Below are 14,353 nucleotides of genomic sequence, written 5' to 3'. Positions count from 1 at the left end.
TCCTTGTTCATTAAAGGGTAATGTTAAGAAGGGATGTATCTGTTTGTGTTAGAACTGCCAAAAAAAAAAATCAGTTAAAACATTAAATTCTAATACTGTAAAAACTTGATTTCCCCACAATATAATGGGCACTAGCACTTGCTACTGCAATCTATAAATAAATTAAAACAAACTTTGACTGCCTTAGAAGGCAAAAGTACTAATATAGAGTTTATAACAGGGGTTTACAGAGGTAATGAATTTATACCAAATTTTCTTACAAAGCAAATTCTGACAAACTGAAAAAGATATCAAATTAAAAAAAAGTAAAATTACTTTGACATTTCTTTTCAATTCTTTCATTGGACCATTTCTTTTTACCAGTAAATCCCTGATTGAGACGTTATGAAAGTGATATTGCACCTAGGAAGTCATTTTTATAACCTGTCTTTAATTTGGTTCTTTTGCTAAAGATTGCAGTCACTGCTTATTTATTATACCATTGGGCATAGTAATGCATTTTTATTTTGTTTAACTGGCAGTATTTGATAGTATCTAAAAGACGGCTGTATTTTAGAACTTTGTTCTCTTTTCTGGCATGAGATGTTCTTTATTAAACATTTTTTTCCACTGTTCCTAATTACCTTCTTATTGTTCACAAGCAATAATGGGATATTGGTGATAAGTAATTGAACTTCTGAATTTGTTTTTCATTACTTTTTGAAACACACATTAATCCCACAAATACAGAGCAACTGGATGCAAGTGGTTGCTGGTCACTTTGGAAACAGTTTCTTTTTTTTTTCCTCCTGGACTAATCCTAGTCATGATCATGGCTTTTATTGCTTTTTTCTTTTTGCAAATTTGTTTTTGGTAATATCTCAGATTTAGCCTGACAAAACTCAACTTTTAGCCCAAAGGTATAATATATATGTGTGTATAACAAAAAAACAAAAATAAAAAAACAATTGTTTACACCAGCCTGAGTGAAATGATGAGGGAAGTAAACATTGTGTTTTTTCACTAAAGGTATACAACGGATAAGGTAAGTCCTCTTTTCAGTGGACTTACATCACAATAAACAGCGCAAGTTGTGATGTAAAACAGCTGTGGTAGTAAAGTGCTTGTCTGCCCCATTTTGCTTTGTTTGGCTGGTTATGAGTGGATTAAATATACATTTTTTAAAATCTCCAGCATAGATCAATTAGTTTAAAGTCAATTTTCTTCGCAACTAGTCCTTTTCACAGCTTACTGATTGCCACAGCCAGTGTTAAATCCACTCTGGAAAATGGGACCTCAGAGCACCAGTTTAAAAGTGAAACTATTTTTTGTTCCTAAGGGCAACTAACTGTTGCTTTCTATTTAATTTTTTTCACCACCTCATTTAATTGTAAAGCATCTTTTGAATATAAAAAAAATATTAAACACTCTGAGTTGCTGTTATTGAATTTTCCTGTATCATGTTTGAAACTGTGCTCTTCCGATTTAAACATGTCAGTTGAGATATTTATTACCAGTTTTAAAAGTGTGTGTGGGAAGATGTCAGTGGACAGTAAGAGTGAAGTGATTCTTGGTGGAAAGTTATTTGGAGGTCTTTTTAAAAAGGAATTTCTAATGTTTTTGATTTTAAACTTCCTGGTGCCATTGCTTAGGAAGTGCTTTTGCATTACTTATTTAATTTTGCCATAGTAATCTGGAATCATCCCCAACTGGCAGGTCAACCAAGGTGGTTAGTTGGGCTTAAACTGGGAGAAGTAGGTTTGGTTGTAAGCTGTGAGAATGGCTTGTGTTTGGTTCACTGTAGCTTTCTGGTCTCTGCACTCCAAGGCAAGATCTCTAACCACCCAAACCCAATGTGTAAAGCGAACTGTTGACTTAGCTTTGCATCTCACCTTGATTATATGTTCCTGTTACAGGGAGAACAGATCCCATTCCAATCGTTGTCAAGTATGATGTCATGGGCATGGGTCGCATGGAAATGGAGGTAAATTGATCTCATTGGTTCACTTGTTTTATGGGATATTTAAAATTGATACTAATTCCAAATTCAGATGTAGTTTTAATGTTTTTGAGGGGAAATTTTAAAATGTATTTTACATTCTCATTTAGTGCTGCCTTTGAGGCAGGTGGGTGGCAAATAATGCCCCTGTTATAAAGAAGTTGAATGGTTTCCCCAGGGTTATGCCACAAGGCAAGGTCAGATTTAAACCCAGACCCCGGTGCTCATTTCCATAGGCAGTGTTGCTCAACTCTTAAAATAATTGCTGTGGTAGAAGCTTTGTCTCTGTAGAGCTGTGTACAGCTGTCATCTGTGATATCTTCTTTTCATTGCCTGAAATATTTTTCTCCATTTACTCCTAATTCTTTGGCATTGAACATTGAAGTAAAGTCTGTTATCATCAACACATGTGCCTGTTGGGAACCACCAGCATGAAAGGATTAATGAACTATTTTGCATGCTATTTTCTCTGTGGGGTGACAATAAAGCAAGAGGTAGCTGAGCAAAAAGTTAGAAGTTTCTTATTTTCATACAATACTGTAGTTGTGTAAATGACTTTTTTATGACTAATTGGGGGTACTTTAGGAATTAAGACTAATTATATCTGTTTTTGTTAAGCTTGATTATGCCGAAGATGCTACCGAACGGCGCCGTGTCCTAGAAGTGGAAAAAGAAGACACGGAAGAACTGAGACAGAAGTACAAGGTACTTAAATGAAGCCATTCTTGCATGTGGGGTGTTCACACTGAGATATTCATTTTGGTGGAAAGAATCTGTTGACAGCAACATTTGTTTGACCTTTGGTGGTGATTAGTCTTAGACCTCGGGTTTCTGTTACTTTCTTATTTATTGCTTCTGTAAAAACTATAGAGATAATAATAACCACTTTGTATTATTATCTGTTGGGGAGAGTGCATTAGTGTTTGAAAACACAGTGCCTGGTATACATTAGGTAGTAATAGCAGTAAAAATTGGTGAGTCCTTTGAGAGCTTGATACCTATTGATAAGCCTTTCCTTTTTTAATGGATGAGGTGTTTGAAGAATGACAAACAATTGAGAACTTCAGTATCTTCCTTTTTAAGCAGGTAGTTATAGGAAACTGCAGCTTAGAACATGTTATAAGTTAGCTTTCAAAAAGACTGACAAGGGTACATGCCTTTCAAGATGTTTTAGTAAGCCCAATCTCTACCATAAAATAGGTAAATTTGAAGATAAGAAACAGAATTAGTGAAGATTATCATATAGAAACTGATTTTGGTCATGATACTTAAGGTGAGAAGAGAGAAAAGGGATTCATTTTTAAAAATCTGTTCTACCGTAAAAAAAATATATAAAGCAAAAACTGACAGAACTACAAGGAGCAATGTTATACCTACCACAGTTGTTGGAGATTTTAATATACCTCTCAGTAATTGATAAAAGTAGAGGAAAACAATCAGCAAGGATGTTTGGAAGACTGGAACATCTCATTTAACAAATTTCAAAATGATTATATAGACCTATGCACCCAATCACTTTGAAAGTAACAAATTTCAAATATATATGAAACATTTATTTAAACAAATTTTTTACCATGTTCTGTGTCATAAAGTATCAACAGATTTCAAAGAACTGAAATCAAGTTATCAAGCCATAAAACAATTTTTTAAAAATCTCTGTTTCAAAATTAAGAAGCACATTTTTACATATAACCTATCAGTAAAAGAAGAAATCACAATGGTAATTGGAAAATATTTTGGACTGAAAGATAGAAATGCTACACATCAAAACTGGTAAGATAAGCTAAAGCAATATGATATATGATAGCAAATACATGTCCTTTTTATTTTTAACATCTTTATTGTAGTATAATTGCTTTACAGTGGTGTGTTAGTTTCTGCTGTATAACAAAGTGAGTCAGCTATACATATACATACATCCCCATATCTCCTCCCTCTTGCGTCTCCCTCCCACCCTCCCTATCCCATGCCTCTAGGTGGACACAAAGCACCGAGCTGATCTCCCTGTGCTATGCGGCTGCTTCTCACTAGCTATCTGTTTTACATTTGGTAGTGTATATATGTCCATGTCACTCTCTCACTTTGTCCCAGCTTACCCTTCTCCCTCCCCGTGTCCTCAAGTCCATTCTCTACATCTGAGTCTTTATTCCTGTCCTGCCCCTAGGTTCTTCAGAACCATTTTTTTTTTTTTTAGATTCCATATATATGTGTTAGCATACGGTATTTGTTTTTCTCTTTCTGACTTACTTCACTCTCTATGACAGACTCTAGGTCCATCCACCTCCCTACAAATAACTCAATTTCATTTCTTTTTATGGCTGAGTAATAATATTCCATCATATATGTGCCCCATCATATATATGTGCCACATCTTCTTTATCCATTCATCTGTCGATGGACACTTAGGTTGCTTCCATGTCCTGGCTATTGTAAATAGAGCTGCAATGAACATTGTGATACATGACTCTTTTTGAATTATGGTTTTCTCAGGGTATATGCCCAGTAGTGGGATTGCTGGGTCGTACAGTAGTTCCATTTTTAGTTTTTTGAGGAACCTCCGTACTGTTCTCCATAGTGGCTGTATTAGTGTACATTCCCACCAACAGTGCAAGAGGGTTCCCTTTTCTCCACACCCTCTCCAGCATTTATTGTTTGTAGATTTTTTGACGATGGCCATTCTGGCCATTCTGACCACGTGAGGTGATACGTCATCGTAGTTTTGATTTGCATTTCTCTAATGATTAGTGATGTTGAGCACCCTTTCATGTGTTTGTTGGCAATCTGTATATCTTCTTTGGAGAAATGTCTATTTAGGTCTTGATAGCAAATACATGTCCTTAAATGCTTATCTTAGAAAAAAAGAAAGGCAGGAAATAAATGAAGTAAACGTTCCTCTTGGGAAGTTAGCAAAAGAATAGCAAAATAAACCCAAAGAATGTTAAAGAAAAGAAATAATGAAGATAAGATAAAGATAAGAACAAAAGAGAATGAAACAGAAAACAAACATACAACAAATCCAAAAGTTAGTTCTTTGACATACTTGTGATATTAAGAAAGAAAAGAACATAGAAAACCAATGTCAATAATGAAAAAAAGAGGATATCATTGCAGATGCAGCAGGCACTAAAAGATAAAAATAGTATGGATAATTTTATGCTTTGAATGCAAAGATAGGTTTAAGTGGACAAACTCCTAAAAAATATAACTTGCTAAAATAGACTTGAAGAGAATAGAAAACCTTGGTAATCCTCTAACATATGTAAATTATATAAATTGAATCTGTGGTGAAAAATCTTTCCATACAGCCCAAATAATTTCATAATGAGTTCTATCACAATTCATAAAAGAAATAACTTCAGTCTTGACCCACAATTTCTCATCTTCCAGAGGAATGAAAATGAAGAAAAACTCCCAGCTCATTTAATTAGAGACTAGATGGTAACTCCTGTCAAGGACAGTATGATAAGAATAATTATATGACGTTGATGTATAACACAGATGCAGATCTTAAAACACCAGAACCAATTTAGGATATACCATGACCAAGTTATCCCACGAATGCAAGATTGATTTAATGTTAAAATCAATTCATGTAGTCAACCATATTAAATGATTAAAGGAAAAAACTTATATGATCATCTCAATAGATGCAAAAAAACCAAGAGCATTATATAAAATACAGCATTCATTCATGATGAAAAGTCTTGTCCAACTTGACAAAGAAAGGACCTTTTTTAACCAGATGGAATGCCTACAAAAACTATATAGGAGACATCATACTTAATATTGAAAAGTCGAAAGCTTTCCTTTTGAGATGGGGAAACATAACAGGGATACCTGCTGTCATTGTATTAAACATTGTGCTGGAGGTCTTAAGCAGCACAGTAAGACAAATAGGCAGAAACAAACAAAGATACAAGAGATGAAAGGGAGAGACAGAACTGTCATCGTTTGCAGATATGATTATGTTCATGATATGCAAGAAAATTTACAGATTAGTTACACAAATAACGGAGTTTAGCAGGATGCTAGATACAAAATCATACATTTAAATTTTCATATTAGAAAATGGATATAACAAAAATGTCACCAATTGTAATAGCAAAAAAAAATACATGAAACACTTGGGTATAGATCTAATGAGATGCGGGAGACTTGAGGCAAAAATTCTGAAGCATTATTTAGAGGCATTAAAGAATAATGAATTTTAAAAATGAGATTTTTTAATGATCATGAATTAGAAGACTCAATATTGTAAAGGTATCTGTTTTCCCCCAATTTTTCTATATATTTCAAATCAATCAGATAAAAATCCCAACAGGATTTTGTATGGAATTTTGTATGGAAGTATAAAGGGCCAAGAATAGTCAAAGCATTCTTAAAGTATAAGATAGAAAGCTAAAGTAATTAAGATATGTGATATTGGCACAAGGTTAGACCAATGGAACAGAAAAGAGAGCCCAGTTGCAGACCCTTACATATTTGACCACTTGATAAGACAAAGATGGTATTGCAGATAAGTGGGGGAAAGAATGAATTTTTCAGTAAAAGGTTCTGAGACAGTTGGTTATCCATATGGGAAATAGTGAATTTGAACTTCTACCCCATACCATACAATAATCAATTGCAGGTGGATTAAAGATTTAAATGTAAAAGGAAAAAACATAGAGCTTAGAAGATATTAGAGGATTTTCTCTTTTCACCGCACCTGACGTATTTACTTATTTTTTATTTCAGTGATACTTTATAATGAAAATTGTTGAGCATACAGAAAAACTGAAAGATCTATATAGTGAATACCTATATACCTACCACCTATATTCTACAATTAACACTTATAAATATTGTTTTATTATATATCAATCACTTTTTTAAGTGCCTTTTTTTAGTTCCTAAAATATCTTTTTGATTCTTTTCCCCAAAATTTGCTATTTTTTTGTTCTTTAAACAAAAACAAAATTTTTTGCCTTTTGGTTACTGTTTCTGCCTTTTTTAAAAAAACATTCTAAATGTTCTTATTTTATAATTTCTTTCAAATCTTCTGTTATCTGTAGTACTTCGTAAGCGTTTTTGTAGTTTGCTGCTTCTGACTTTCTTGCAGTGGTTTGTTTCCTTGTGTGGTTTGCAGTTTTGATTGTCATCTCATCCTCTGGATGTTTCTCGTATCCTGGATTTTAGAGGCGTTCTTATGGGGCAGTTCCATATGTGCTTTTGCTAGAGACTCAAGTCTTTAACTGAAGACCTGAGAACTTTATATGGACTGGTTTTAAAATGTTAATACCTAAGCTAAGGGTTCCTGCTTTGGATGAAAGGTGTAAATTCTTTAGGTCCACCAATGACTGTGGTCTGAAATTCCAACCTTCTATGCATGACCTTTTCCATTTATACCTTGGTAGATGGTGAGTTTTTTGATGCGTTCAGGGGATAGCAGGTGATGATGTAGTGCCGTTTTTCTAGTCCCTGTTTCAAGGATGGAGGCAACCATTCATCTCTCTGAGCATTTCGCAGGGAGAGCTTAGTAGGCCTTCTACCATCAAGGTCCTGAGGCCTCATGTTTAGGTGCCTAGGGATTGCCCTGTCTTGTTGAGCTCAGCTATATATTAAATTTTTTGTGTTTTATTTTATCCGGAGTTATAATATGGTGAAATCTCTCTCTTCCTTCTCTTCCTTTTTTTCTTTCCCTGTTCTCTTTTCCCTACCCCTTTCTTTATGCACTCTTCAACCCATTTAGACTGGCTTTAGCACTTTTCACTGAACCAGTTTTTTCAAGGCTGCAAAATACCTTTATTTGCTAAATCCAGTAGACCTTTTAAAGTTCTTACTTTCTTCCACGTCCTGCTTCTTTGCATCATTCAATACAATTGACCACTCTTTTCTCTTTAAAACAATTTCTTTCCTCTTGCTTTTGAAGATTTTATACTTTCCTAGATTCCTCCTCCTTATCTCTCTTGCTGCTTCTATATAGATTCCTTTGTTGACTCCTTCTCTTCTGCCTGAACTTTTTTTGTCTCTTCTTATTTATTTGTTATGCTTAGAACATCTCATTTTATATTGGACTCAGAATTAGAAGTAGAAGCTCTCAGAGAAGACAGCCTCCGTCTCTTGGCAATCTGTTCGTGGCATTTTTCTTTGGCCTTCTTTATTCTCTTGCCAGAAGTTTAGCATATTCTGCAGCCTCTTCCTTATTTTTCTTAGTACGCTGTTTCTTCAGAGCAGTACGCTGACATTTGTGTTGCAGAACACATGGAGTAACAAGATGCTGAATCTTGGGTGCTTTGGTCCTAGGTTTCTTACCTTTGTGTAGGGGCTTTCTCACAACATACTGGCGGACATCATCTTTATTTTTTTATTTTTTATTTTTTTTAACATCTTTATCGGAGTATAATTGCTTTACAATGGTGTGTTAGTTTCTGCTTTATAACAAAGTGAATCAGTTATACATATACATATGTTCCCATATCTCTTCCCTCTTGCGTCTCCCTCCCTCCCACCCTCCCTATCCCACCCCTCTAGGTGGTCACAAAGCACCGAGCTGATCTCCCTGTGCTGTGCAGCTGCTTCCCACCAGCTGTCTGTTTTACATTTGGTAGTGTATATATGTCCATGCCACTCTCTCACTGTCCCAGCTTACCCTTCTCCCTCCCCGTATCCTCAAGTCCATTCTCTAGTAGGTCTGCGTCTTTATTCCCGTCTTGCCCTTAGGTTCTTCATGACCATTTTTTTTTTGTTTTTTAGATTCCATATATATGTGTTAGCATACGGTATTTGTTTTTCTCTTTCTGACTTACTTCACTCTGTTGGACATCATCTTTAGAGAGATTGAAAAGTTTGTGGATTCTGCTAGCTCTTTTGGGCCCCAGGCGACAAGGCACAGTAGTATCAGTGAGTCAGGAATATCCTTCTCCCCTTTTTTTACGATGACCAAATTGAGAACACTCAGATTTGCATTCACAATGCAACCCTGTACAGATTTATGCTTTCTTTCTCCAGTCCTCTTTGGTCTGTAGCAGGAATGCCCCTTACTCAGTAGCAGGCGGACCCGGCCATGGGTCAAGACACCCTGCTTCATGGGGAAACCTTGTTTGTCGTTCCCACCACTGATTTGGACCACATAACCCTTCCATTCTTCACCCAGAGCATCAGCAGCAACTTCTGTGGCCGTACGCTTCTCGTAAAAGGTGCGAAGTTTTCGTTCATCGTTCACTTCAATGAGTTTCTGGAAGCCAGTAGCCGGGAAAGAGATGTTCCGCTCCATCCTGAAGTGGCTGATTGCCTCCGAGGCACCACAAAAAAGAGCTGCCTAAACTTTAGATGTTGGAGTTCTTCAGGTTAGGACCTGGGCCCTCTTTCTCTGTCTAACCACTGTCCTTAAGCATAGAATCGTCATGCCACTGTTTTGAAATTTTTCACGTGGTTGGCTTTTATCCTTTAGGTCTTAGCTTAAATATTACTTCACTACAAATCTTTCCTAACCACCCAATTTAAATAAATCCTCTACTTTATTCTCTTGCAACACTCTCATATATAATTTATAATTATAAATTTTTGCTTGTAACCTTATTTATAAGCTGACTACAGTACTGGAAAGAAAGGGCCTTGAGGAGAGAAACTGTCTATTTGTCTGGCAATATGTATACTGCATCCAGTATAGTGCCTGGCACATAAGTACTCAATAAATATGAGTCGAACAAATAAATTCTTGGAAATGATGGAGAAAACCAGGTTTATTTGGTATACTGTCAGAAATATAAACATTTTAGAGAATACATTTTTATTGTTTTTCAAGTAAAAGTTACACTATCAAGTAAATAATAAATACATGAAGTAGCTGAGTAATTCACAACCTCATTAGATTACACAATATATTTTGAGGCCCTTTCTCTCCCGACCAAGAAATTATTTCACTTTTGAACTCTTTGTGGTAGGTACAACAAGAATTACTTACTCCCATTTTATTGATCAGACTGTTTACTCAGAAATCTTGTCAACTTTGAATGATACAGCTTGCGAAACCCTCTCCCCTTCTTGATGTCACGCCTTTATTTCATATTTGTTCTTCACCTTCACATGACCTCGGAACCTTGACTTTAGTAACTTAGCCCCTCCTTAATTTATACTTCTTGAGCACCACAGATTGATTTTTTACTTCTCTCAACACTTTGATTCCAACTTCTTTACTTCCTAATCCTTCTTTTGTCATACCTACTCACCAAGAACCTATCCCCACTCAGTAGAAATACTTGCATTCTTCATTTCTACGTCTTTACTGTAGTGCAGTGTGGGACTGGTGCCAACTCACTGGACTCCCAGAACTGCCGAGGAATCCTTTCACGCATCAACTCCCTCTTAGTCTCTTCAACTGTCATTCTCAAACATTGATCTTTAAGCCCTCATCTTCCCTCAGCTACCCTTGTCCTTCCTCCATCTTCCCTTACTCCTAGTAGAAAACTTAAAGAAAATTTGGACTATCAAATGGGAGTGCCTTCTTCTACCTGTAATATCTGCCATCAAACTTGGGTCTATCTCTTTCCATCCTTAAATATTTCTCCCTTGTTTCATAATCTGTCAAATGAAAATTCCTACCTACACCTGAATTCTGGATCCTAATCCTCTCTGTATTATCAAGGACCTTACATCTTTTTTCCTATATTGGCAAACTCACTTTGCACTCATTCATTTCCTATCACCAGTAAACATGCTCACACATTCTTGGGGGAAAAGAACCACTAAAACTAATAAAAAAAACCTTACTCTGTTGACTCTTACTCTCTGTAGCTACCATCTTTTCTTTTTACTTGTCTTTAGAACCAAAATTCTGAAAGAATAGTCTCTACACTCACTGCCTTCTATTCTTCTTTTTTTAATTTTCATTTTTATGAAAGTTGTACATAGTTTTAAAGCCAAATAGCTCTACCATGCTTTTAACTGAAAAAAAAAACAAAAACAAAAATTGCAGTCCCGTTTTGATACCCTTAGTATCTTGTTAAATATTGATAAGATATTTTAAAAATATGTGTAAGATATGAAGAGTAACTACAGACACTTGTGTGTCTTCTGCTCAGTTTAAGAAGAACATATCAATAACTTTATGATCCCGTCCCATTTCTTCCTCCTTCAGAGGTAAGCACTGTCCTGGATTTTGTGTTTATCATTCACTTGCATTTTTTCAGGTAGATTTTTGCTGTTGTTGAGATAAAATTCACTGTTTTAACCATTATATAATATACAGTTTAGTGACTTAGCATATTCACAATGTTGTACAACTGTCACCACTAATTCCAGAACATTTACATCACCCCAAAAAGAAACCTTGTACCCTTTAGCAGTCATTCCTCATTCCCCGTGTTCTCCCTCCCCCAGCAACCACTTTCTGTCTCTATACATTTGCCTATTCTGAACATTTCATATAAATTAAATCATTCAATATGTGGCCTTTTGTATCTGACTTCTTTTACTTAGCATAATGTTTTCAAAGTTCATCCATATAAATAGCATATATCAGTACTTTACTCCTTTTTAGGGCTGAATAATATTGCATTGTATGAATATACTTGTTTGTTTAATTATTCATCAGTTAATGGACATATGAGTTGTTTCCACTTTTTGGCTATTATGAATAATGCTGCTTTGAATATCTTGTACAAGTTTTTGTGTGAATATATTTTTCAGTTCTCTTTTGTATATACCTAGGAATGGCATTGCTAGTTATATGGTAACTCAGTGTTTAACTTTTAAGGAACCGCCAGACTCTTTTCCACAAATGGTTGCACCATTTTGTATTCTCACTAGTACTATATGAGAGTTACAATTTCTCTACATTCTCATCAACACATGTTGTTTTCTGTCTTTTTTATTATAGCCATCCTAGTAGGTGTGAAGTAGTAGTATCTTCTTGTGGTTTTGGTTGAGCATCTTTTCATGTGCTTATTGGCCTTTTAACTATGTTCTTTGGAGAAATGTCTATTCAGATCTTTTGCCCATTTTTTAAATTGGGCTGTCCTTTTATTGTTGAGTTATAAGAATTCTGTATGAATTCTGGAATGAGACCCTTGTCAGGTGTATGACTTGCAAATATTTTCTTCCATTTTTTGTTGTCATTTCACTTCATAATGCCCTTTGGTGCTCAGAGTTTTAAAATTTGATGAAGTCCATTTTATCTTTGTTTCTTTTGTTGCTGGTGTTTTTGATGTCATATTTAAGAACCCATTGCCTAATCCAAGGCCATGAAAAGTTACACCTATGCTTCCTTCTAAGAGTTTTATAGTTTTAGCTCTTAACATTTAGGTCTTTGATATATTTTGAATTAATTTTTATATGTCATGTGGGCTTCCCTGTTGGCTCAGTGGTTAAGAATCTGCCTGCCAATGCAAGGGACACGGGTTTGAGCCCTGGTCCGGGAAGATCCCACATGCGGCGGAGCAACTAAGCCCGTGTGCCACAACTACTGAGCCTGAGCTCTAGAGCCTGCAAGCCACAACTACTGAGCCCACGTGCCACAACTACTGAAGGCTGCACGCCTAGAGCCTGTGCTCTGCAACAAGAGAAGCCACGACAATGAGAAGCCCTCGCACCGCAACGAAGAGTAGACCCCACTTACCGCAACTAGAGAAAGCCCGCGCACAACAACGAAGACCCGACACAGCCATAAATGAATGAATGAATGAATAAATAAATTTTTAAAAATTTTATATGTCATGTTTGGTAGGGGGTCCAAATTCAGTCTTTTGCATGTGCCTACCCAGTTGTCCCATCACTATTTGTTGAAAAGACTATTTTATCCCCATTGAATGGTCTTGGCCATTCAAAAATCAGTTGACCATAGATATGTGGGTTTTTTTCTCTCAATTATTGGTATAGTCCATTGATCTTTATGTCTTTGCAGTAACACACTGTCTTGATTACTGTTGCTTTGTAGCAAGTTTTGCAATTGAGAAGTGTGAGCCCTTCTACTTTATTCATTTTCAGAATTGTTTTGGCTATTCTTGGTCCCTTGTGAATTTTAGAATCAGCTTGTCAATTTCTACAAAGAAGTCAGCTGGGATTCTGATAAAGATTATGTTGAATCTGTAGATCAGTTCGGGGAGTATTGCCATCTTAACAATGTTAAGTCTTCCAGTCCATGAACATAGGATGTTTTTTCATTTATTTACATCTTCTTTATTTCTTTCAATAATGTTTTTTTTTAAGCTCTGTTTCTTTTGTTAAATTTAATCCTAAGAATTCTCATTTTTTATGCTACTGTGATTTTTTTATATTGATCTTGTATCCTACAACTTTGCTAAACTCATTTAGCAGCTCTAGTAGTTATTTTTGTGAATCCTTTAGGGTTTATTACATATAATACCATATCATCTGTGAAAAAAGATAGTTTTACTTCTGCTTTTTTCCATCTGCTTTCCCATCTGGATGCCTTTTTTTTTTAAACATGTCTAATCGCCCTGCTTAGAACTTCCAATATAATGTTGAGTAGAAATGACAAGAGCAGATAGCTCTGTCTTAGAGGGGAAGAGACATCTTTGTTCTGATTTTAATGGGCAAGCTTTCAGTCTTTAAGTATGATGTTAGCTGGGGGGTTTTCATAGATGCCCTTATCAGATTGAGGAAGTTCCCTTCTATTTGTAGTTTGTTGAGTGTTTTTCTCATGAAAGGGTGTTACATTTTGTCAAATGCTGTTTTTGCATCTATGAAAAAAATAACATGAGGTTCCCCCCACCCCCATTAATGTGGTATATTATATAGATTTCATTTTTATGTGTTGAACCAATTTTGCATTCCTGGGATAGATCCTACTTGGTCATGGTCATGGTGTATAATCTTTTTAATATGCTGCTGGATTTGGTTTGCTAGCAATTTGTTCAGGATTTTTGCATCTATATTTATAAGAGATGTTAGTCTGTAGTTTTCTTGTGATGTCTTTGTATCAGGGTAATACTGGTCTCATGGAATGAATTAGAAAGTGTTATCACCTCTTTTATTTTCTCTTCCTTTTTAAGATGGTTTTACCATGTGTTTCATATCCCTAAATGTGTATTGTTTAATTTAACTGTTTTTGACTTTTATATAAATGGATTCATATATTTCCTGGTATACACGTATGAGAGTTTATCCAGGGTATGGCTTTTATTTGTTATTATTTGATTGCTTTAAAGTAGTTAAACCTGTGTGTTTTTCCTAAACACTGCTTCACCTGTAGCCTGTGTATATTGATATATAATGTTGTCATTATCATTTTTTCCCTAGATATTCTGGTTTCAGATTTGTAGAAAGGCCTTTTTAAAAATGTTAATTCCCAGTTTCATTGTACTGTGTTCATATATGTTGCTTTTATTATTTCTTCTTTGGGGGATTTATTATGGTTTCCTCTGTAGCCTAGTA

At 35.4% G+C, this 14,353-nt stretch overlaps 1 protein-coding gene and 1 pseudogene across 11 annotated transcripts in view; one reads left to right on the top strand and one right to left on the bottom strand.

Moving 5' to 3' along the window:
- The window catches only part of GPATCH8 (G-patch domain containing 8), a 113,371-nt gene that overhangs the window by 61,757 nt on the left and 37,261 nt on the right, over window positions 1–14,353 (top strand). For 9 of the 10 annotated variants that reach the window (XM_082442594.1, XM_082442589.1, XM_082442592.1 and 6 more), the window contains 2 exons: window positions 1,896–1,963; window positions 2,597–2,683. In XM_082442594.1, the coding sequence (XP_082298720.1) occupies window positions 1,896–1,963; window positions 2,597–2,683 (155 nt within the window). Of the gene's footprint in view, window positions 1–1,895; window positions 1,964–2,594; window positions 2,684–14,353 lie in introns of those variants that run through there. The other variant, XM_082442590.1, reaches the window with a different exon arrangement.
- Window positions 3,805–9,301, bottom strand: LOC309650826 (small ribosomal subunit protein eS6-like; annotated as a pseudogene). The gene is made up of 2 exons: window positions 8,772–9,301; window positions 3,805–8,314 (listed from the first exon to the last, which is right to left on the bottom strand). The product of its transcript is annotated as a small ribosomal subunit protein eS6-like (transcript).

This window comes from Balaenoptera physalus, assembly GCF_965194825.1.
Source record: "Balaenoptera physalus genome assembly, chromosome: 20".
NCBI lineage: Eukaryota > Metazoa > Chordata > Mammalia > Artiodactyla > Balaenopteridae > Balaenoptera > Balaenoptera physalus.
This window is presented reverse-complemented; position numbering and strand designations above follow the sequence as displayed.